The sequence below is a fragment of the Monodelphis domestica genome, chromosome 6 (genome assembly GCF_027887165.1).
Source record: "Monodelphis domestica isolate mMonDom1 chromosome 6, mMonDom1.pri, whole genome shotgun sequence".
Classification (NCBI taxonomy): Eukaryota; Metazoa; Chordata; class Mammalia; order Didelphimorphia; family Didelphidae; genus Monodelphis; species Monodelphis domestica.
This window is the reverse complement of record NC_077232.1, coordinates 16,474,255-16,498,761: the sequence shown is the minus strand read 5'-3', so window position 1 is coordinate 16,498,761 and position 24,507 is coordinate 16,474,255. Positions and strand designations below refer to the sequence as shown.

The 24,507-nt window shown below is 46.4% G+C and overlaps 2 protein-coding genes across 10 annotated transcripts in view; one reads left to right on the top strand and one right to left on the bottom strand.

Moving 5' to 3' along the window:
* STX3 (syntaxin 3) overlaps positions 1 to 18,221 on the top strand; it is a 62,937-nt gene extending 44,716 nt beyond the window's left edge. The window contains exons 6-11 of one of the 8 annotated variants that reach the window (XM_056801685.1): positions 132 to 240; positions 1,088 to 1,161; positions 2,856 to 2,990; positions 5,741 to 5,851; positions 13,847 to 13,956; positions 14,851 to 18,221. In XM_056801685.1, the coding sequence (XP_056657663.1) occupies positions 132 to 240; positions 1,088 to 1,161; positions 2,856 to 2,990; positions 5,741 to 5,851; positions 13,847 to 13,924 (507 nt within the window). In that variant the 3' untranslated portion in view covers positions 13,925 to 13,956; positions 14,851 to 18,221. The other 7 variants (XM_056801683.1, XM_007497542.2, XM_056801684.1 and 4 more) reach the window with 7 other exon arrangements.
* A 235-nt stretch (positions 18,222 to 18,456) lies between these two features.
* MRPL16 (mitochondrial ribosomal protein L16) lies at positions 18,457 to 23,305 on the bottom strand. Of its 2 annotated transcripts, none has more exons than XM_007497544.3 (4): positions 23,077 to 23,305; positions 21,494 to 21,559; positions 20,410 to 20,558; positions 18,457 to 19,381 (listed from the first exon to the last, which is right to left on the bottom strand). In XM_007497544.3, the coding sequence occupies exons 1-4, from the start codon at positions 23,129 to 23,131 to the stop codon at positions 18,896 to 18,898; spliced, it is 756 nt and encodes a 251-aa protein (XP_007497606.1). In that variant the 5' UTR covers positions 23,132 to 23,305; the 3' UTR covers positions 18,457 to 18,895. The 2 variants fall into 2 exon arrangements, with proteins under 2 accessions (XP_007497606.1, XP_056657667.1); XM_056801689.1 differs by lacking the exon at positions 23,077 to 23,305 and adding an exon at positions 22,052 to 22,219.
* Between the last annotated feature and the right edge of the window lie 1,202 nt (positions 23,306 to 24,507).

The following is a 24,507-nucleotide window of genomic DNA, read 5'->3' as shown; positions in this document are numbered from 1 at the left end:
AGCCACCCAGCTGCCCCCTCCCTGTCTAGTCATAAGGGGACAAAATGAAGCTTGGGGACATTAGAAGTAGAAGCAAGGGCTAACCAAGAGGAAGTATCCGTAGCCTCACTTCCTCTTCCTTGTCCCCACAGCACTCCGTCCTCTCCCGGAAGTTTGTGGAGGTGATGACCAAGTATAACGAAGCCCAGGTGGACTTCCGGGAACGCAGTAAAGGCCGCATCCAGAGGCAGCTGGAAATCAGTAGGTTCTCAGAGCGAACGTGGGCCCCGGCCTGCCCTGTGACCCACTTGCCTGGCAGGCCAGGATGTGCTAAGGCCGGGAGGTGGCCCTGGGTCAAGGCAGCCCTGTGCATTGTTGTTTCCCAGGGGTTACACCGCCCCCTGCTGGAGAGAGCAGAGAAGGCAGCCGAGTTCTAGGCCAATTTCAATTTATTATAGCATCATAGATAGATCTAGACCTGCAGACCTGTAGGGGGTCTGTGAAGGCTGCCTGATCGAGCCCCCCTTTTCTTTTATTTATTTCCTTTTTAATTCTTCTTAATAAGGAAATGTTTACTGAACAAGAATAATCACGACATGACAACCTACCCATAAATGTGGGTTTCTGCAGGCTCTCTGACCCATGTACACTGTCCTTTGGAGCCAGTGTGCGTAAACATAAAATTCCAGCCAGGGGGGGCATGTGAAGGGAAGCCCCAAATTCTGGCCTTGTGTCATGCATATCCTTGAGTTCCTTAAGGCTCCCTGGGCAATGCTATGCCTCTCCTGGACCTATCTGCCTTCTCCCTGAGCTCCCCTCTTTTCTACTGTCTCCCCCTCCCCCCCTTGTTTTACACACGAGGAAGTCGAGACTCAGTGAGCTTATGGGAGCTGTCTGAGGTCACACAGCTAGTAAGTGTCAGAGCCTGAATTTGAACCCAGGCCTATCCGCCATATTGGAATGCTTTTCCCATCCCTCGACTTTTGTCCTGGCCCTAGCTGTAGAGAGGGAACACAACCCGCTCCCCTTAGCCCTAGTTTCCAGGAGGCCTGCTAAGGAATCTGTTCTGGTCTTCTGTGTCTGACACTCTCCTTCCTTTGGCATAAAGCCGGCAAGAAAACCACAGATGAGGAACTGGAAGAGATGTTGGAGAGCGGGAACCCAGCCATTTTCACTTCTGGGGTGAGTGTCCTGAGAAGAAGGGGGACGTTGTGACAAGGAAATCACTTTTAAAAGACTGATATATATTAATTTAAGGTCACCAAGGAATTTAGCTATGTAATTCCTAAATGAAAACTCAAGTCAGCCGTCAACCTTTTATGGAGTTTTAATTACAAACAGGAGGAAGAAAGGAATTAGAGATAGAGAGATAGAGGTAGAGAGAAAGGGGAGAGAAGGGAATAGGGCTTAAATACCCCTTCTGTTTAGGCTGGGCCAAAAGGCCCAAGCCCTTAGATAGCTGGGGCAAAGAAAGAGATCAGTCCCTATTACTCACATGACCAAAATGGAGAAACAGTCTCAGAGCCCCCACCTTCAGCTTCCTTCAGAGCAAGCTTCTCCGAGCATCCTGCAACCACTCCGACCAACTCCTAAAACCCCCCCTCCGAGTCTTCAGACCCCTCTCTCTTTTAAGGAAACCATCCAAGTTGCCTCCCCTCAGTTCTCACATCTACCAGTCACTGTCCATCAATTTCCCTGTGCCAATGGAGGCTCTAGCTTAACCCAGGACCGCCCAGAGGTCTCTGGCTTTGCACATGTCTGTTGAAGGTCATATTTTCAAATAATTAAATCTTTGATCCTTTGCTACAGCCCTTCCTAAATCCTGTTAACCTGAGTAGGGTAGAGATTGGAATAATTAAATTTTGATCTATGCTGCAGCCCTTCCTCAATCCTGTTAGGACTGAGTAGGGTGGAGATTGATTCCAAGTATCTCCATTGTATCAATTCTAAAATCAATCATGACTCAAAGAAATTCCTGTTCTATGCTTAAGCATAGGTCAAAGTCCTTTCCATTGTTCAGCAAAAGGTTTCTGTCCTAAAGTAATCTTAAGAAGGGAGGAGGGGGAAACTCTCATGCCAATGGGGTTCACATTCCAATAGCCAAGACCCACTATCAATAGGAAATTTTTCAAGTATGAAATTTCCCAATGGTGAGATTTCCAACATTTATAAGTCTAAGAAATTTTGAGGTTTACAACGTCTAGACTTGATGGAGTGGGGATCCACCAGTCAATCAGGCCATTGAATCGATCACTGACATTTAGTAATCACCCGCTCTGGGCTAGGCACTGTGCTAGCTGATGGGGAGACAAAGACAAAAAAGAAATGATCTCTTCCCGTCTGGAGCTTCCATTAGTGTCCAGCGTCAAGAGGCAGGGAGGGACCTTCATAGAAACAGATGGAAGAATCGGAGTTTGGGAAAAGTGAAGGCCTGATTCCCACCCTCTTCCCACTCCTACCCACCTTCTAGCTGAAAGTGGCCACTCCCCCCACTCAATTCTCCTGGAGCTCTTGGTCTCCTCTTCTTATATTCCCCTGGTCCTAGCCTAATGGAGACTGTAAAGCTGCTCCAGGGTTGGGCCTGTCCCTTATTTCATCTCTGTATCCCCCAGCCCGGGACCTTGAACTAGAGGCAATGTAGCCTGATGGTGAAAGAGCCATCCTGGGAGTTAGGAAAATCTTTCCCAGAGTCTCATAGCTTATGTATCCAAAGCAGAACTTGAACTCAGGTCCTCTTGACTCCATGGCCATATTTCCCTTGCCTTGTACGTAGGAGATGCTAAATCGCTACTTGACTAAAGGGTGTGCATATGTAGCCTGGTAGTCAGACTGCCAGGGCCTGGGCAGCACATGTAATGGGGACGGATGTGTTACAGATCATCGACTCTCAGATCTCTAAGCAAGCACTCAGCGAGATTGAAGGGCGGCACAAGGACATCGTCCGGCTGGAGAGCAGCATCAAGGAGCTCCACGACATGTTTGTGGATATCGCCATGCTAGTGGAAAACCAGGTAACTTGCCATTGGGCAGGGGCAGCGACCAGGAGGAGGGCACCGCCTAGGACCCAGGAAAGGAGGCAGGAAAGGGATTCAATTAAGCAGTTCATCTCAGAAAAACCAAGAGGAATTCAGGGCCTCAGGTGGAGGCAGCCAGATGGAAGCCAGGTCCTGGCAAGAGGACCAATATGGCGTCATGTGAAGCTCATGGAATTTAGTCTTAAATCCTAGGTCTGTCTCTTCCTGGCCATGGAACCAAGGCCAACTCATCTCTTCTCTGAGGTTCTGTTTCCTAATCTGTAAAATAAAGAAACTGGACAAGAATTTCCCTAAGGTTCTTTTCAGCTCCAAGTCTTGTGTTCCTGGCCGGGCCACAAAGTAGACACATGATTGTGTCACTTCTATGAACCTCAGTTTCCTCATCTGTTAAGTGGGGATTTGTTAAATGTCACCTTAACTCCTCAAAGGGTGGGTTGGAGGAAAATGTTTCGGGACCTATAAGTATTCCAGCTCATAGGTGAGCCACCCACATGGGCTATTGCAGTCTCTTCATGCCCACCCCTATATGGTTCTTGTTTGTGTTGTCCCATAAGTTAGTTTGCTACAAGGGTCCATCCAATGTGCCGGAGGTCTTCCTCTCTTTGGAGGGTCAACTGTTAAGCACTACACAAATGGAGCTGCCATTGCTACCATTATTATCATTAATTATTCCTTTCACCACAAGGCTGTAAGGCTTGGCTCTCTCCTGTTGACCGGTTAGCAGAGCTAGTTCCCAGGACTCCTGTAGGGCAGGAATCCCCCCTTCTCTCTTCCTCTTTGTAGAGTTTACTTGACCTCAGATGCCAGGGACCCCAGGTGTTCCCCTCTAGACCTTAGCACCCTCTTCTCAAGTTCTCCTCCCCCACTTTCTGTTTTCTACCCACAATGCCATGCGAGGATCGGGCGTGAGACTTGGGGAATGGTGAGTGAACTCTTCTTCTTTCCTGGCTAGTCTATAGTGATGGGGGAGGCTGAGAAGGTCTTGGTGCATGGGGTGTGGGGCCTTCAACCTCTGCATACCAGGGAATGGACTGAAGAGAAGAATTAAAGTTCTTTTTCTAGGCATTAGAAATGGGGGCGATGAGTATACGAAAGGGTTAGGGCAGTGATGGCAAACCTTTCAGAGACTGGGTGCCCAGAATGCAAACCCCTCCCCCCTTACCCTAGACAGGGGAAGGAGGAAGCACTTCCACTAGGCTGCTGGGCAGAGGATGGGTAATGGGAGAAGTGTCTTCAGGCTGTGTGGAAAGGGAGACGGGAGCAGCCCTCTCCGGCATGCTGCCATAGGTTCACCAACCCGGGGGTGGGGCATCTCCTTCAGAGACTCCTTCCTGGGAAGGGAGAAGGAGGAACCTACTACAGCAGCTAGGGTAGGCCAGAATCCCCAGTCACTTAGAGTAGAGGTGCTTGGTCTTTTCTGTCATGGATCCCTTATACAGCTTGGTAACATCTAAGGTTCCTTGCTAAGAATAAACTTTTCAAATGTGTAAAATAAAACAAGATTACAAAGGAAGTCAATGAGTTGAAATACAGTTATTAAAAAAAAAAGTTTATGGACCCCAGATTGAGAAAGCTAGGTGGGAAGGGGCAGCTGGGTGGCTCAGTGGATAGGGTGCTGGGCCTGGAGTCAGGAGGTTCTGGGTTCGAATGTGGCCTCACACACTTCCTAGCAGTGTGACCCTGGGCAAGTCACTTGACCCCCATTGCCTAGCCCTTACCACTCTTCTGCCTTGGGACCAATACTCAGTATTGACTCCAAGATAGAAGATAAGAGTTGGGTTTTTTTTTTTTTTGGTATTTTTTTAAAAGAGAAAACCACGGTCCCCTTAAGGACTGACCCTTTGGTTAAGAAAGAACTAAGTGATTCAGGAGGGAATGGTATTCTAACTCGCTCTTGGAGTGTCATCCAAGGCCTGTAGGGGAGGAAGTATGGGCCAACAGAGCAGCGGACTTGGCATTCAAAGATCTGGCCCTTTTCCTTGACAATGGGCATCTCTGCGCCAGCCTCAGCATCCTTATCTGCAGAGTGAGGATCAAAATATTGTAGTCCAAACAAATAAAATAAAAACAAAACAAACAAGCAAAATCCTTGTAGTCTCTGCCTTGGAGATTATGAGGATCACGTGAGAGAATGCATCTGGAGCCCTTAGTAAATGCCTGAAGATAAAGGCTTTTTGCATTAAATTCATTTCCTCTCTGGACCTCAGTTTCCCTGACTGTTAAATGATCAGATTGGACTAGATGATGCCGTAGATGCCTTCCAGTTTTAAATCTGATGCCCTTTGGGCAAGGAATTTCTTCTTCCTGGGCCTCAGTTTAAGGCCTCTTCTAGTCCTAACTTAAGTGGAAGCCGGGCTGTCAAGATTCCTGAGCTCAGTCTACTCTTGACTCTGGGGGAACAGCCACGGGGCAGTTTCCTCTCGGGGTCAGCAGCCCTGAAGAGTGAGTGGGATGGGTTTTGTGCTGTGATACGACCAATATCTGTCTTTGCAGGGGGAGATGATAGATAACATAGAACTGAATGTGATGCATACAGTGGACCACGTGGAGAAGGCTCGAGATGAGACCAAGAAGGCCGTGAAATATCGTAGTCAGGCCCGGAAGGTGAGAGTCCCTTGGGGCCTTGCGTGAAGAGAGCACCTACCTCTGCCTGCTCTTTCTCTTTCCTCTTTTCTGTCATGCCATCTCTGCTTTCTGCTGCCGCTGCCTCTTCCATTCTGGGAAAGGGAGCCATGATTGATCGCATTGAGAACAACATGGACCAGTCGGTGGGCTTCGTGGAGACGGCTGTGGCTGACACCAAAAAGGCCGTGAAATACCAGAGTGAAGCCCGGAGGGTGAGATCCTCAGCCTTATCCTCTCCCTGGTCAGCCCTTCCTGTCTGTCCATCCTCTGTCTCCGTCTTCCCAGTAGAATCACCACCATCCCTTCATTTCCATTTTGGACTGGCAGGAATCTTATTCTCACACGGACTCAGGCAAACAGGTGGCCCATGTTGGACCAAGAGTCCCATGAGCTAGGTTCGAGTTATAGGCTTTCTGCTGTGTGACCTTAGAATAAGTCACATCCCCTCTGGGACTCAGTTTTCTTAACTATATACAGTGAGGACCTTCCAGATGATAAGAGGCCCTTGGTTTTCTCATCTATACAACAAGGGCCCTTGGTTTCCTTCTCTTTCTAATGGGAGTCCTTGGTTTTTTCATGGGTACAATGAGATTTGGAGTCTGTACAATGAAGGCTCTTGGGCTTCCTTATACATCTGGGGCCCTCAGTTTCCTCCTCTGTCTAATGGTTTGATTTCCTCATTTGTGTCAGAGAGTTTAAATGAACCTATAAGTGAGAACTCATGCTTCAAAGGCAGTGATTGGGTGTTACACCAAAATCTCACCTCTCGTTGGGCCTGATTGGTAGCTCTGAGTCTTTCAGCACATGATGGCCTTGAACTGTCTTGTCCTCAGACAGGAGGACTGGACCTCTCTCATCCCAGGCACTTTGTAACTTCAGCGATCAGAATGGCAAAGTGGACTCAGGCAATGAACCAGCCAGCCTGGCTTCAAATCTCACTTCTGGCACGTTGGTGGCATTTTAGAGAGGCCACATGGGTGGCATCATGACGTGGGGTCTGGTGACTTGAGCTGTGGTCGGCTCCGTCTTTTACTAGCTTGGTAATGCAAGCACTGGCCAACTCCAGCATACAATAGAAATAGAAACAGTTCCGTCAGGACACTTCCCCTTCTCAATTCCTTCCTGACCAGGACTTGGTATCAAAAGACATTTTTGCTCAGGTGGCGGCAGTTTCTCACATTTTTCGACCTGGTTTCTTGGCCTTTGGCACCCTTGCTTCCTCTGCCTTTTCTAAACTTAACTGTTGTCTATGCTGGGGTTCTGGGAGCCAGAAACTTCCTCATCAGAGTACTTTTGGGCTATTCTTTATCAGGCCTTCTTAATATGATCTCTTTGTAGTCCATTTTATTAGCATGCCCTAGGGATTCTGGGGTAATAGTAAACCTCGTCCTCCCTGCCTCCTTGCAGTTTATTATTCCCTAGAGAGAAATGAGGGGCAGTTTGGTGTGGTGGACAGCGTACAGGATGTGAATTCAAGAGAGACTTGGGTTCAAATCCTGCCTCTGACACTTGGAAAGTATATGACCCTAGGCAAGTCACTTAATCTCTGAACCAATTTTCATTTTATCTGTAAAATGGAGGTATAACATCTGTTAAACCTGATTGTTGTGAGGATCAAAGGAAATTATATATGTTAAGAACTTTGTAAAAGTTGGAAGTGCTATTTAATGTGAGCTATCAGTAGTAGTAGTAGCAATAGCAGTAATAGCAGTAGTAGTAGCAGCAGCAGCAGTAATAGTAGTAGTAGTAATAGTAGTAGTAAGTAGTAGTAGTAGTAGTAGTAGTAGTAATAGTAGTAGTAAGTAGTAGTAGTAGTAGTAGTAGTAGTAGTAGTAGTAGTAGTAGTAGTAGTAGTAGTGGTAGTAGTAGTAGTAGTAGTAGTAGTAGTAGTGGTAGTATCACTACTGTTCAAAGTGGGTAGCTGTGGGGCATCTAGGTAGCTCAGTGGATTGAGAGCCAGACCTCAAGACAGGAGATTCTGGGTTCAAATCTGGACTGAGACACTTCCTAACTGGGTGACCCTGGGCAAGTCACATAACCGCCTTTGCCTAGCCCTTACTGCTCTTCTGCATTGGATCTAGTATACTCTTTTGATTCTAAGAGGGAAGATAAGGGTTTAAAACAAATACAAAGAACCAAGGTGGGCAGCTGCCTGATTCTCTAGGCTATGGACAGTTACATCTTTCAGTGCAGAGGTGACTAGCATGAATGGGCTGGCCTAGAGCCGTAACGAGGGCAGTGCAACAGAGATTTGTCTCAGGGCACCAAAATTTAGAGTGCATTGACAGCAATAGAAACAAGTGAATGTTCCATCTCCTCATCAATAATATTTAGTTAAATCAGGAATTTCCCCTCAGCCAAATCTGTTTACTCTATGGAAGTGGCCTCCTACAACCTGAGCTGAAATTGTCTTAAAAAGTTGCCTCGAGAAGTTCTTCGGTGTTCCTCGCCTCCGATGCCAGGTTTGCTAATTCAGGGCTCTGGCTCAGCTCCCGATGAAAGGACCGCAGGCGGCCAGTGAATTTGCCCTTCTTGGTTACTCATGATAATTTCTTCTTCCTCTTCTCTCTTGTGCCTCCCCTCCAGAAAATGGTAATTATCATTATCATAGTTGTGGTGTTGCTGGGCATTTTAGCTCTGATCATCGGGCTTTCCGTCGGGCTGAAATAGCAGCAGCTCCCGTTGACTGCTGGCACTGAACCGTAAGTAGCACGGACCAGGCTTTCTTCGGGGGTCTCTGCGCTGTCAGCAAGAGGACTAACTAACACACCCTTGATCCCAGCATCTACTCATCTCTCTTCTGCTTCAAGCCCGGGCCTGGTATTTTGAATTCTCCGCTTCATCGCTCTTGTTCTGGGTCTCTCTCTTTCCTTCCTCCCAGTGTCTCTGGGGAAAGCACGGGCTTTCCAATGGTCTTGGAGCTTGGGGTCTCCTCTCTGTACTCTCTGGCTTTCTCTGTGAGTGCTCGATTTGCTCGTCTGCCCTTTTCCCACACGAGTGCAGCTGTGCACTGACCTGCCCTTTGGGGATTGGTTTCTGGGCTCTTCCTTGACTCATCACATTGGCATTCGGGGGGTGGGTGGGAGGTTGTTTTAAAATGATGCTTTAGCTCTCTTGTAAATATGATTTTGAAAAATGTTTGTTGCTCTGTTTGGCACCTACAAAGTGTGTTGAGAATCTCAGAGGAGGGCGAGAGAAAAGCCTGGAACTGTTTCCTTTTTGTTTGCTACTGATATCAATCCGATCAGCTGATGAAGGAAAGGCAAAGTGTGTATGTGTTGGGGAAGTAGTGACTTGGGAGCCAGAATACCTGGCCCTGAGTTCTAATTTTATTAGTGTGTGACCTAGGATTAGTCACTTAATGATTTAATTTTAATTTATTTAGTTGAGATTTATTTTTATTTACTTTTATTATTTAATTTTAATGAATTAATTGAGAATATTTTTCCATGGTTACAAGATTCTTGTAGTTCTCTCCCTCCCCTCTCCCCACTCTGCCCCTGTAGCTGACACCCAGTTCCACTGGGTTTTACATATGATTTATTTCCATATTATTGATATTTGCAATAGGGTGATTGCTTAGAGTCTACATTCCAATCATGGGATGAGTCACTTAATGGAAACCTCAGTTTCCTCCTCTGTAAAATGAGGGATAACAATAGATGCCTTACCCACATCCCGGTTATTGGGAAGAAGGCCTGATTTGTACCCCCCTCTCTCAAAACAAGCAAACCCTTAACCTTCTGTCCTAGCCTCAATTCCAAGTCTCACTCCGCTCCTTCATGAGCAGCCTCTCTGGTTCAGGCGACTTCCTTCTTGTCCAACTCTTCTGCCTTTCTTGGGGCCCGAGAGTGGGGGCTGTGGCAGGCCTCTCACTCTCAGGGCTGGACCTTCTGCTCTCTGGAGGCAGAGGAGAGATGACGTGATGTCCTGGGGGAGGGCCGGGGGCCAACAGAAGGTCGAAATATGAATGAATGAAACTGATGCCGGCCGGTGCTCCTCTGCTGGGAAGAGGCCGGAATAAATCCCAGACTTCTGGTCTCTGGGTTCCGTGGCTACTTCCTTAGACTTAGTAAGCTTCCGTGAAATCAGGGCTTTCAGGTATTCGAATTAGCCTTTATGGGAGTCAGGTTGGCCCTCATTAATCACAGGACACCCATAAGTGACTGAGCGTAGAGTCTGGAATTCACAATGTGATGGATGTAGAACATCATGGTCAGGAGGCTAACACGACTCTCCTTCCCAAACAGAATCTTTTACAATTTTGTCTTCTACCCTCTCGTTCTGAGACCTCGTGCTTGAGGTTCCTGAGAGGCAAAGGGATATGGCTATTAGAGTCCTGGACTTGGAGCCAGGAAGACCCGAGTTCCAATGTGACCTTAAGCACTAGCTGTGTGACTGTGGGCAGGTCACTTAACCAATGTCTGCCTCAGGCTCCTCATCTGTAAAATGGGGCTAATAATAGCATCTATCTCCCAGGTTGTTGTGAGGGTCAAATTAGATATTTTTTAAGTATCTTAAAAAATGTTTTAAAGTGGTTATTATTTAAAATAATGATAAAATCCTGCTGATCTGACTGCCTGGACCACCTTAGAGCTTCTGATTCTCTTGGTGAAGAGTAGGAGATGCACTACTATCATCTTCTAGGTCAGGGACGGGGCATTTCTTTCTCTCTGTTTGTTTCTTTTTGTCCCCTCTGTCTCTATCTTCTCCCCATCTTTCCTGTGCTATTCTCGACTTGCTCTTGAACAAAGGGAAGGGGTCTACACTAAATGATTTCCAACGTTCGTCTAGACTCTGAAGCCTCTGCTCTCTGGTGCCCCTTGAGCTGACCCATCTCTGAGCAGAGGGCACGTGAATTAGGAGCATCCTCTCCTCTAGGAATGGGGACTTCTCGTGCCCTGCTCAGTGACTCTCTCACTTCCTGGCTGTGCTTTGGGTTTTTGAGTTGAATCTCTGCCTCGTTGTTAATGGACTCTCCCCTGTGCTGTTCTTCCCTTTTTCTAGTAACTCCTTCCTGCCCCTGACCTCCTTGGCCTGCTGCTGCGTCCCGCTGATCCTCACCGACCACCTGTGCACTGACCAGCATCTGCTCCCCTGCCTCTCCCAGCACCTGATCCCATCCCACTTGGATCCTTGCGCCTCTTCCTTTGGACTGGATGGGAGTTGCCTCTCAAAAGTCTCCAGGAGGGAGCAGGACATGTGCCTTTGTGTCCCTGTTAGCCCCCCCATGGGTCTGGTTTGCCATTTGCCCAGTCCAGGAGCTGTCCAGCCTGTCCTGACCCAACTGTAAATCTCTTTTTGGAGATTGAGTGTCCCACTAACCCATTCTCCAGCTGTGAAGTGCCTCCCAAGCTTACTTTTCTGCAGTTGCAACTTGGGAGCCCCCTTCAGATGCCTCCCAGGATGCTGCGTTCTACCTCATGGAATACTCTTCTCAGGAACTGCGTTATTTTTTTTCTTTATTGCCTATTTCTTTAACAAATGTTTAAGAAAACACAAAGCAGAAATCAATCTCACTCCGCCGACTGGCAAAGGGAAGGCACAAACCTGGGTCTCCACCCTGGCGTTGTGCTAGCCCTGATTTTTGTAACACTCCTTAGAGACTGGAATTAGGAAAGAAAAGAAACTGGTATGATAAGACGTGGGGTCTCGAGGAAGCCACCGTCCCTTGACACCCAGCTGTGGGCTGTTTGTCCTCTAGGGCAGCCAAGAGGCCGGTGTTGACTTCTAATTCCCTGGTGGGTCTGTATCTGTTCTCACGTGTTTACCTAAGGAGGGAATGTGATGACACAAGCCTCTGAGGTCATCGTTTGCCAACGCTGAGCCCATCCTTGGCTGTGTTTTGGAGTCTGTGTCTTGGAAACCAGCTGTTGTCTAGTGGAGAAGGTCATGGAACTTTCCCTCTACTGGCTGGGGAGAACTCAAATATTTGAAAACTGGCTTATGGAGGAAGAGTTTGAGGCCTAATCCTGAGGAATATCACAAGAGAAGGGTGGGGTTCGGGGCTTCTTGCCACTTGTTTTCCCTCTGTTGTTCCAAGTGCTTGGGGCAGTTTCAATGATTCTGCAGATGACCGTACCAGAAGGAACTGGAGGGGATGTAGGGGGAGTGGAAGAATTGGGATCTTTTGCCCTTTAGGCTTCTCACCAATTTGGCTCTTTGCCCCAAAGAGATTGGCAAGTAGCCAGTGTAGACTCTTAGTTCCTCATGTGTGTGTGTGTGTGTGTGTGTGTGTGTGTGTGTGTGTGTGTGTGTGTGTGTGTGTGTGTGTGTGTGTCTGTGTTTATGTGTGATCTGGAACTTGGAGAGTAGAGGTTTTGGGTATAGCCTCTAGAATTAGCTTGAGGGACTTCTTTAGGGAAGTAGATGAGGGAACAACTAGTTCTTTGCACAGATTTGGGAGGAACCTTGATGGAAACATACTCTTCCTGAGGGCCATTTTCTGCATGAAAAATCTAGGGGGAATCCCTAGGTTTGGATATCCTCATCTCAAGAACACCTGAGTCCACTGGCTTGCTTGTCTACCAGACCCTTGTTCTCTTTGGCCTTGATACACAGGTCCAGTTTGTAGTAAGGATCCCTAGAAACCAAGGACCATTCAGGGTACCATTCAGAGATCTTCTCTCCCAGAGAGAATCGCTTGGGTAGGGGTAGGACTTTGACCAAATGGCATTTGCCGTTAATACACTTTTCTCTTAACAAAGAGAGTTTGGTCTTTCCCTCATCATGCCAAGAGGGAGCTAATGGTATTAAAAATCTTCTTTAGACCGTTCTGAAGTAGGCTGTTGTGTCCAGAAGTGCTCATCATGTTGATAATATATTTATGCCAACAGAAGCTGTTAGATTTCTCACTGGTGCGTGAGATTTGTCCCCATACTCCTTGCTCCTAAGTATCCTTTATTGACTTAACCCTTAACCTTAATGGCTCCAGGGATGGAGCACGATCTCTAATCCAGGCTACTGTCCAGTAGGTCCTTTGCAGTCTATTCTAAACACCCTTCAATATATAGACAGAGCCATGGGGGTTTCAGCACCATTCTTGCCCAAGGCTGTGAAGTCTGGCATTCAAGAGAGGGGCCTGGCTTTGGTGCCAAGAAGGAACAAACTCCAGTTATGTGCCTTTGGTCTCATGTATGAGGCTGGGAATTGTATTGTTTGCCCAAAGGGTTTTTGGTCTTTTTTTTTAATGGAAACTTGATTATTTTATTGTTAATTTAAATAAATGAGTTTATATTGATTGACAGAATGCCTTCTCTTTCCCTACTGTCCCCTATGGATGACCAGTGCTAAGTATTCCACCATGATGAATGCTATTTTCAGGTTTTGTTCAAATCCTACATGTTCTGGTACAATGAGACTGGACTTGAACTCAAATTAGTGCCTGGTTTATATGGGTGTCCTGCTAGGTGCTGGGGAATGCAAAGATTAAATGACAGACCCTGCCCTCTGCGAGCTTATAGTACCCTTGCAGTAGGAATAGAATGAGGTGCAGATGTGAGATATTTGGGAGCCCGTTGATAGATTCTGAGCCTGAGTGACTAGATTGATGTAATCTGTGTCAACGAAAACAGAGAATTTGTGGGGAAGGGAGATTTCTCTGCCAAGTTTTGACATTTTGACAGTGGCACATCCTGGTGGGGATAGCTAATAGGCGGTAATTGAAGAAGGTCTGAAGCTCTGGGAAAAACTGAGAATAAAGATCTAGACTTGGGAGACAACTACATACAGTTGGCCGTGGCAGCCGTGGAAATGGATGAGGTGATCAAGGAGAGTGTAGGGGGACTGAAGATGGCCAGGATACAGCCTTGGGGGAAAATTACATTTAATGGGTAGGAGCTAATGTGCCAGAGGAGAGTGATGGGCCTCAGAAAATCAGGAAGACCTGCCCCAGACTCTTAGTATTTATATAGCCTTGGGAATGTCTTGAGCTTAGGTTCCTCCATCTGTAAAGGAGGATGTTGAAGTAGATGCCTCTGAAGGTGTTTCTAGCTCCAACTCTAGCATCCGTATCATTTGTCTTGGGCTTTCCGTGCTTGGAGTAAAGTGCTCAATGGCAGCACCTTGAGTTCCAAAAGCCAGTTCCATCTTTGTTCTCTCCTTCCTCCTCTACTAGCTTAGTTGCCCTGAGATGCCCATAGAGCTCCCTTTGTTCAATGGTATCCTGTTGCTTCTTTGCTTTTTCTTCCCTTCTCTTGGATGAGCAGAAGAAGATTATGATCATGATTTGCTGCGTTATCCTCGCCATCATCTTGGCCTCCACCATTGGGGGCATCTTTGCCTGAAAGCCCACTTTGACCTTGACCACCTGCCTCAGGTGAGCCCTCTAAGGGGAGGGGATGGAGAAGCAGCGTCTCTTCCATGACTGAATGGACTGGACTTCCATTTGGCTGGATGGTCTGGTGGCAGTCACCATCAGGTGATACAGATGGGAGGTCTGGGTATGGAACCTGATTCTTGGGTCCTCGGATATTCATAGAAGGATGCCTTGTTGAGGATGACCTACTCTCATGGAGGGAGTATCAAGCAATCCACCAGCAATTATTCAATTTAACTGTGTCAGGCACTATGCCAAGTGCTGAGACTACAAAGACCAAAATGAAAGTTCCTGCACTCAAGGAATTAAAACCCTACAGTCAGAGAAATCTTTCAAATGGGGGAAAAGGGTGGACTGGTGAGAATGAAAAGAGCAATAAAGTCCGGGGATAGTGGAGACAGATGCCAAGTGGCTGTGTGGTCCAATGAAAAAGGCATCACTTAGGTTGGTTGGCCTGGAGTCTGGTTTTCAATGTCCAGGCCTGTTATCTATGTACTGCAGGTAAGTCATCTTCTCTGGTCTTCTGCTCACTTGCAAAATGGTCATTCTTTATTCGGCAAGCTTGATGCACGCAGGCATTGGGGACAAAAGTGAAAGCAGTCCTTGCCCTCAAGGAGCTTGCATTTGGGGGGCAAACAGTACAAGCCTAGCAGGGGATAGTAGTATTTACCTTCTAATCAAAGAAGGAAAGGTGGTCAACTTTGGGAAGAAAGTAGGCCCAAGGTGACATTTTAATTTCTGCCAGAAAGTTTCTCACTTTGGGATATTTCAAAGGAATTGGGACCAAGTGTTACTAAATCAACCCTACCCAGTTGGGATTTAGCAATACTGACGGACATTGCTGCTATTTCATGATTTCAGCCAGCTTTGCTCGTTTTTTTTCCCTTCCTTTAGATGGATCCTGGATGAACATTTCAGTTCCTCTTTCCAACCTTGTGGATTGCAGATGTCTCAGTCACTCCGCCTCTCCTTTGAGAAGTTCTGATTGGTGGCACCGGACAACCACCAGCCAAATGTCTACTTTTTTCATTTTGTATTCTGTTAGAAGCTTGGAGGGCCAGGATCCAGAAACCCACTGGACTCCACATGGGGAACTGGCTGCAGGGGAGGTTGAGGGAAAAGTCAGTCAGGCTGGTTGGACTCAAGTTACTCCTGGGAAATGGATAGTGGAAGAGATAGGCAGTTAGGCTCAATAAGAAAGGACATCAGATAGGCCTCTGGATAGCTCTATGGGCTCTGTACCTTTTACACTATGGGTCAAATGTAAGCCTTCACAACAGCTCCAACTTCAGAAGGACCTTGGGACCATGGAAAGAGAGCTGGTTCTCAAGCAAAGGACCCAAGTTCAAATCCCACCTCTGACCCTTGCTATTAGTGTGATGTTGGGCAAAGTGCTACTTCTCTGGACCTGAGTTCACCCATCTATAAAATGAAGGCCTCAGAGATTTCTTCTAGTTCTTGACCTATGTGTGATCAATCTCGTTTAACTTTATTTAGGGTAATTTCTGTTGCCATTAACCTCTTCTCCCCATCTTCCGCCGCTATCCCATGGCCCACTTGTTTCAGTTAATGATGCAAGATGAATAGAAGAGATTCTTTAAGAAGTGGTATCTGCAGCCCCCTCTCTTTTTGGATTAGCCAAGCATGCCTGCACCCCGATCTAGGAGATGAAGAGACGGAGGCTCAGGCTCTTGTGTTGTTAAGACAGTGTTAGGATGACGGTTTTTCTTTAGTTAACTGGGAATATAGTGTTCCTTTGGTTCTGAAGGTGGAGCAGGTTCTTTTCCTTGGGGGACGTGGATTTATAGCAATCCATAATAATGTCTTGCTAGTGTGGCTATTGGATAGAGTGCAGAAGTCTTGAGAATCAGGAGCCACTGGGCTTGAATTCTCTTAGAAACTTCCTAACCTTGGACAAGTCACAATCTCTGAACTGATGACCTCGGAGGTCTCTTCCAGGTCTCACTGTATGAAAGAAACTGTTCTGTCATCCTATGGCTCCCCCTTGTGACTAATGGCCTTTTTAGAAAATGAACTGCTATTGTTGGGGGGCGGGAGAGGCTTTAGTAAATAGGAAAACGCCCAATAAACAGAGCAAAACAAACCAGCTTAATCTGGGACTAAATCCATAACTTGGGTCTTGTTGCTAGTCTTTTTTTTTTCCTTTTAACTTTTACTTTGTTTTAGTAGTAAACATTTAAGACAGAAGGACAAGGGTTAGGCAAACACAGCTAGGAAATGTCTGAGGCCAGATTTCAGTTTCTTTTGACTCTAGGCCTGAAGCTCTATCCATTGTGCCATCTAGCTGTCCCCATAATGTAGTCTTATCTGAGACAGCCAGTTACAGAGAACTGGATTATAGATCTAAGAGACCTCAGATTCCTTCATTTTATAGATGAAGAAATTGAGGCTGAGAGGTGAAGCAAATTGCCCTGGGTCACACAGCTCCCAAGGGTCTTTTTTGGTTAATAAAACACTTGTTTGGGTTTTGGATATTCAAAATAATGAATTTTTCTTGAATCCCAAAAGCTTATTCAAAAAGATTATATACATATATTGTCTTCAAGTGTTGATTTAATTCAATCTTTAGATTAAGAGCTATAAGGGATTTTAGGCCAATTTAACTTCCTCATTTTACAGAGGGGAAACTGAGGCTCCTGGAGGTCAGGTGGTTTGCCTGAGGTCATACAATCCTTCTAAGCAGCAGAGATAAGGTTTGGGCCCAGATCCTGACTCCACATTGAGGGAGGGAATGTTCTTGTCCTTGTACCTGGCTGCCTCTACTTAGGACCTAGTAGCAGACTGATGATGTTGCTTCCTTCCTTCTATGACTTGTCTTCCAACCTCTTCCCTGCTGGCAACAAAAGTTGACCTTGTTGATCAGCAATTTGGTGTGTAGCCATAGAAGGAAAGCCTTTAGTTCCCACTTGTGGCCCCAAGGTCTTCCAGCCACATGAGGCCATGAGTAGGGACTTCCAAGATAATTCATCTACAGAAACGGGATTGTTTGTTATGAAAGGTTCCGCTGCAGGGTACCTTAAGGAGCTGTTCTTGTGCATTTTGGTAAGATGGTCACCCACTCTTGGAGTAGAACTCATAAACTGAAGGGTTTATATCTCAAGGCTCAAGTAAGCTGATTTGGGGGAAGAGGCAGAGTGCTGGGGTTGAGGGAGACCTGGGGAAATAGTAGCTGTGTGTCCAGTCACTTAACGTCATCTTGAGTCTGCTTCCCACCTGTACAAAAAGGTGATAGACTAGTCCAAGTCCAAGGTCCTCTGTCTCTACCCTTAGCTTTCTCTGCGGAGACATCCACAAAACTTAAATTTCCAGAATCTGAAAGTCTGGCACTTAAATATCAGATTTGTGCCATCTACATCAAATGTGCTGTTCTCCCCTCCTACTTGAACATCTAGTGGTTCTGAATTCCTTTAGTTCTGGGGGGGTGGAGGGTATTCACTCAGCCCCCGAATCACATGGTAGACTGAGGGCATTACAGGCACAAAAGCAGGAGCTGCCAGTGATACCACACGGAATTATATATTTTGAATCAACAAACACGGTGATTGTATGATGCAGTGTGCTAAGGGATAGGAAGACAGAAAATTAAAGGTGATTGTGTAAGATTATGGATCCTGTCGTTTACGAAGAGTTTAGGGTCTAAGCGGGTAGCTTAGAATCTAGTAACGGAACTGATCTCAGGGTTAGATGGATGAACACAAACGTCTAACCCTGTTCCTTTTAAGATATTCAGCCCTCCTGGCCTTTCTGTTCTATCTCACTGAGATTAAGTCTAGAAGGACTAGTTTGGCCTAGATAGCGGAATAATTTCTCTGTTGCTGTATCAAATATACAGTTGTCAAGTATGTGAATTTAACTAATAAAGTCACATCGAGTGAAGACAGCTGTGCCCAAGGTTTGTGTACGGGGTCGAGGGAAGTGGTTATGCCATAATTTGAAGACTTGGGAGGAGTGTGGGGAAGGGGTACAGGCAAGGTTTCTGTTTTATTCCTCCTAAGACTGTCTATCCTGTTTCTTCATACTTTCAGCCTCAGTTTACTACTCCCTATTTGAGTTACTGATGCAGGGAGGCAATATGCCAGAGTGGAGAGAGGGCTGCCCTTAGTGTTAGGAAAACCAAAGTTCCAATCCCACTTCTGACACACTAGCTGTGCAACCATGAGAAAGACTGTCTTTCTTTGCATCCCCAGTGTTTAGCAGCCTCTGGCACACAGCAGATGCTTAATAAATGTTTACTGATTGATTGACAACCTCTCAGTGTCCCAGGCAACTCTTTAAGGTTAGAAATTAGTGAAATTTATGTTGCATCAATGGAGGGAATTTCTATACTGGGAGTTTCCCGGAACTGATGATCTCAAAGATTTAGGGAGAACAAAATAGCAGTTCTCAACCTGGGGGGGGGGGGGGGGGGAGGGAGGAGGGGTCCTGTGAACTTTGTTATTTTAAAAAATATTTTGATGTATTTCCAAAGAAAAACATGAATTTGAGGGTTTTTAATAGGTGCCACTTTACTGCCAAACAGGTTTAAGATTTACAGGAAAAGTCTAAGAACCCCTGAGATTCCTTGTCGGTGAGGAAACTTCTATTACCAAGGCAGGTCAGCTTGTCTTCTAGCTGCCAAGAGCACTCAACAGTTTTGTGTCTTGCCTGAGGTCATGAAGGTATCAGAAGTGGGAGCCAAATCAGGCCTCCCTAGCAGAAGCCAGGACCCAAAAGAAGAGTCATTTAAATATTTCCAGAGTCCCTTTATAGGGGACAAGACTTCTCCTGCAAGACCAACTCATCCATTCCACGAGGTGCACTACAGGGCTCCCATCCCAAGGCTTTTCTGGGATCATCCACACTGCTAGGGCTGATCACAATTGTGGTCATAAGGAGAAGTTGGAGATGAATACAGGTGGAGCAGCTGCTCTTGCAGTCACTAGACACGTTCAGACAAGTAGAACTTGCCCCAGTAGCGGCCCTTCTGGGTCAGGTCATAGGGGCTCAGCACTTTCCTCATCCCTAGCATGTTGGCAGTGATAATACGCTCAAAGGTCCAAGGGTTCTGATTGTTGTGCTCCCTTTCCCTTTGTTCCTCCCGCATCTTCTGCAGAGACTCTCGGCTCACAGGCTTGGCTGGAAAGGGCAGCTTGTGTGCCACCTGCTTGAGAACGTGTTTCACCTCACCAAACTCACAGCGGCCACCCACCTCCACGATCAGGCGACCAGTCTTGACTGCTGTCACATAGTGATCAATGGCACCTTTGCCACCCCCCATGCGCTGGCCCATACTCTTCCGGGTGATGGGTTTGTAAGGGGCTGGGACACGCCAGATGGCAAACATATTCTTGGTGTCCAAGGCACGGTTGATTGTCAAGCGCATCATTTCAAAATGGCCCCAGTGGAGGTAACCACCACCCAGTGCCTGAAAAGGAGACAGCAGTTAGGAAAACAATCAGCATGCATCGAGCACCTACAATGTGGCAGATACTGTGCTGTGTTAGGGAATTTGAAGACAACATTGCTAGTCTCTAACCTTAAGGAGCTTATACTCCACTGGGAGAATGCAACATGTTCAAATTAAATAAATTAAAAAAATACAAAGGAATTTTAGAAGGGAGCACTAATGACTAGGATACTCAAAAAAGGTCTCTGTGAAGGGATAAGGGCTTCCAAGAGGAAAAGGAGGAAGGGCAAGAGGGATAATCTATGCAAAGGCACAGATGTGACAGAAGAAAGGTTGTGTGTGGGTAATAGCAAGTCCATTTGTTTGGAATGCAGAATTCGTAGGAGTAGGGAAACAGCAGGAAGTGGGCCTGGAATTAGGCTGAAGGCAGACTGTGAAGGGCTTTCGACAAGAAACATCATTATGCCGATCTTGTCCAAGGTATTTGGACAAAGGCAAAAGCAACCAATATTTTGTTATGGTGGAGATGCTTCTATTCCTTTTATGTTCCTCCTTTGGGATTTTTTTCACTCTTCACCTGTTTATCCACCAGAAGATGAACAGGAAAGGAGAACTTAAATTCAAAAAAGCACCTACTAAGGATGAAGCATGATGCTGCCCTTCTCCATCAAGATGATAATGTGGAGACAAAGTGGAAGGTGAGATATAGAAGTGAGCTTGTTATGAAGGGGAAGGAACAAATATTAATTAAATGCCTCTTAAATGCCGAGCATAGTCCTGAAAACCCCAAGGAGGAGTGGGGGGAGGGGAGGGGGGAAAAGGTTGAGAGAGATAGAAAGAGGAATTAGATTAGATTAGAAAGAGGCCAGGGAGAAGGACAGGACAGAAAACATTCCAGCCATAAGGGCATGTGGCAAAGGGCCAGGACATGAGAGTGTGATATGTGAGCAGAGGAAGTTAGAATTGGAGAGATGAGGCTCATGACCTAGCTTATCTATACCATTCTTGGACCCTCTTTTCCCCCAATGCTGACTTGGTTTACTCACCAGGATACCAAAATTACCCTCGGTGAAGTCAGTGGCTACAGTGGATGGCCCTCGGATGTCACTCAAATTCCTAGGTTCTCTCTTCACTTTTGGCACGAGCGGCATCCGATCAATATATTTAAGCTTGGGCTTCTCAGGGATAGGAACATCTAAGGAAAGAGCATAAATAGCAAAGGGTCATATCAAGGAGCATGGACCTCCAGGCCCAAAGATTCATTGAACAAGGTTATAGGTTGGTAGTTATATAAGAAAGGAGAAGTTTCTATGTGCCCAGCATTCCCTAATGCTTCATTTCAGCACTAAGGTCACCTGGAGATCTTGAAGGCTATGTCCACATGGCTTAAGCTGGAGGAAGTCCTACCCAAGCTAGAAAACCTTTCAGTGTGGATAAGGCCCACCATCATATTGTTTTGGTCAAGAAAATTAACAAATACCTTATATAAAGTGGGAAAGGGCTGCCAGTTGGACTGGAGGAAGGAATGCCTGCAATAATGAAACTAGACCCCAAATATATGCATACTGGTCAAGGCAGCCTCTTAAAAAACATTTTCATTTATAGCTTTTGTTTTCATATCTCTTTCCCTTTGTACCTCACCTTCTTCCCTCCTCTTAGATGATCATCTCATGACAATTTCTTTAGAAAGGAAAAAGGGGAAGAAAAAAAATCTATTATTGTATATAATATTCTACACTTGTAGGCCCCCATCTCTTCAAAGGAGTAGGGGAAGTGAATTCTCATATCTCTTCTTTGGGGCTAAGGTCATCACTAGACCTATCAAAACTATGACACTGAAGACAGCAGCCCTCTTTGGGCCTTATAGCATGGCTGGGCCTAAATATAGCTAAGAATGTGTAAGCTTCGCATAAGCAAGAAAGAGAGGGAGAAATGTGTGTGTGTGTGTGTGTGTGTGTGTGTGTGTGTGTGTGTGAGTGAGGGTTCAGCACAGCACTGAGAGAAGGTGCTTAATAAATGCTAGATGGATTGGACTATGTTGCTTCAATCACTGAAGAAGTGACAATGCCTAACTGTGACTACCAGGTGAAGAGATAAAACTGAGATTAACCAGAGAATGGGACCTCTTACCTTCATAGGTAGGTACTGGGAGGAAGGTCTTCATGCCAGCACTGAAGAACTGGGCAGCCCCAGGACCTGAAAAGCCAAACCATTGGAAAATGGACTAAGAAACAAGGAGAAACACACACATTCACCAAAACTTGGGTGCTGAGATGGTACTAGCCTAAGACCCCAGGGACAATTCTTGGGGTTTTGTGCTCAGGTGCTGATACTTCTTACCCCTTGCCTCACGGCTAATCCTTTCTTTCTTTCCCAACATGGTATCATGAGAGTTGGCTGGCAGAAGTTGGGATACTCAGTGGTAGAGAAAAAGAGTAGAATGTGAACTCTATTCCTCTGAGGAGACATGGCTTTACAGAGGAAACAAAACCCAATGCCCTAGAAGTCATGAGCTTTTTGTCTGAGGGCAAACTTTCCAATGACAAGAATCTCACTATCTCACAGGGCACCAGTTCTTAATTTGGGGTCTATATAAGTGTCTAAGTTTTTTTTTTTCCAATTACTCCATTTCTATATAATTGGTTTCCTCCTGTAGTCCTATGTATTACATTTTCTGCACTTACAAACCTGATTCTGAGAAAGGGTCCATAAACCTCCCCTGACTGTCAGAGGGCTCCAGGTCACAGAAATGGTTAAGAACCCCAGCAGAAGGATGACCAAACATATCTGCTATTTCCCTTGTACTGGGCAGAGGGCTAGACTTGGCAAGTCAAACAAGAGGCATTGTGCCATCATTAGGTTCCAAGGTCAGTGAGTCCTGCCATCTTCCCCCTCCCTTCCTTTCATCATCTCTACACGCTTGCCTTCTCAATACATACCTACCATTCACCTCCCTTCCAACCTTCCATTTGGGGGTATCCCTTTTTTCCTCCTCCCATTCTCCTTTCCTAGAAAGGGGAGCTATAGTAGTTTAGAAATCAAGCCCTGAGAAATGACAGCTTTAAAACTCGAACCCCCAAACCTAAGTAGCTGTTAAGAGCTGACTCATTTCACTTGAGCCTGTTTCTTCAACCCCCAAATGAGGATGAATCTTGGAGCTATTACTTGACCCTAATGCCAGGCCTGCCTTGTGAATCCCCAGAAGGCTCCGGATTCATGGCCTAAACCGCTTATGAGTGCTGTCTCCATCCTAGAATGTGAGCTTCCAAAGGGCAGGGATTGTCTCGCTTCTGTATTGTATTCACAGGTGCAAACAGGGCTTGGAAAACAGTGTTTAATAAATGCTCATTCACTCACTGTAGTGTTGCTGTTACTGTGCCTAGTATAGACCCACCCCCAACAACCTCATTTTACAAAACACCGAGGGGGGCGAGCAGCGTTGCCTAAGGTCACATAATCCCAATATAGACCAACAACGCCGCTCTGGAGTGAGGGTGTTGGCTCCATTTTGCAGATAAGACAAGTGAGGCTCGGAGAGATTAGACATTGCCCAGGGTCACGCAGCTTGGGAAATTCGAAACTCCGTTCATCACATTAAAAAAGTCAGCGTTCGGCAAGGCAAGGTGGGGAGTGGCGGAAGCAGCGGAAGGGGAAGGAAGGACCGAACGCCGCAGACCCTAGAGGATCTTGGGAAGTTCGGAAGGATACCTGACCTGCAGGATGCAGGAACAGAACAGGAGGCCTGACGCGCGCCACTTGCCGCCACATGATTGCGAGCAGAAGTCCTCCGGGGTCCGAACAGGACAGTGTCACCGTAGACAGTGGAAGCAAACGCGCGCGGAACGCCTGGAGACCGCAGGACGTCAGGAAATATTCAGTAGACCGCCATGTCAGACCGGAATTTGCATCATGAATCCACTCCTTCCGGTTCCTTTTTCCTCCAATCCGCGCTCACTTTCTAGGTCGGGAGAGTCGGGGAACACGTCGTATCTGATTGGTAGATAGGGCGGAAGGGGAGGGAACCTGGGCCCCACTTGTGAGTTTCGTATGGGAGGATTCCTGCGCTTTTACTGGTGGCCTCTGTGACTGATCTAGTTCTAGCGTTTGCTCTCTATTCCTTTTTCCTTGTTTAGCATCATCTCGGGGCCCGACTGTTTTAGGCTCCAGGGCGTTAACCTTCACGGTGTAGTCCTTAAGCCGTTTGCACTGCGTTTCCTCCCCTCCGATTTGCCCGATTCCCAGCCTTTGGCCCTCGAGATTGCTGTTTGCCTTCTCTCCGCCTTATTTCTTGACGTCACCTTTGGGCCTCAGATTCCTGTTCTGCAAAGAGGCGAAGCTAGTGGACCTGTGGCTCCTTTCATTTTGGAGTCGGAGGACTCGAATTTGAATCTCATTTGATTCTTTTATATATTTTGGAGACCTTGGGCGAATCACTTATCTTTTTGGTCCTCAGTTTCCTGATTTGTAAAACGAGGTGGGAGGTAGATAACGCCTAAGGACCCTTCCAGCTATAGGTCTATGGAAATTAATGAAACACTTTCTGTTCTCATTCCTCTCCCGTTTGTTCAGAACCTTTTTACTTATTTCTCCCCCCCCCATCCTCCAGCTTCTAAAGTGGTTTCCCTAAAGCACACCTCCGATTGGCCAGGGCATTTTACACCCAGAAACTCAGGCAAACTATTATCAGGGAAATTCCTTTGCTCTCTTAGACCCCCAACCCAAAACACCAGACCTCAATTACCCTCCTTTGATAGCCCCATGGAATTGAGATGGACAAAGAGACACATCCCATTCGTCCTCCAAATCTCGACTACCACCCCCATACCCTCGGGAAAACCTCCCAACCCATGGCTCCAGAGTCACACCCTCACTGTTGTAAAGAGTATAAAATCCACAGAATTGATTAGGGATAGGGTGGGGTGGAACAGCTTTTCCATCCATGCTGTTCCATTTAGGAGGCAGGCTTTTCCACCTATGCTGCCCTCCTGGCCAGATTCAACAATATTTTCTAAATTAATAAATTTCCCTTTTTATTTTTGAGCTAAGTTTCGGAGTCTTGCATTTTTGCCAAAGGTATCCTTCCTGAACCCCAGGATTTGAACTTAGGAAGAAGAGTCTTCTTAACAACAGGCCTCTATCCACTT

Excerpts from the sequence above, each read along its gene's own strand:
- MRPL16 (XM_056801689.1), bottom strand. The coding sequence starts at position 22,148 with ATGTTTGGTCATCCTTCTGCTGGGGTTCTTAACCATTTCTGTGACCTG. Across the intron at positions 21,560-22,051 it reads GGACCCTTTCTCAGAATCAG|GTCCTGGGGCTGCCCAGTTC; the intron begins GTTTGTAAGTGC and ends TTGGCTTTTCAG. Across the intron at positions 20,559-21,493 it reads CCCAGTACCTACCTATGAAG|ATGTTCCTATCCCTGAGAAG; the intron begins GTAAGAGGTCCC and ends CTCTTTCCTTAG.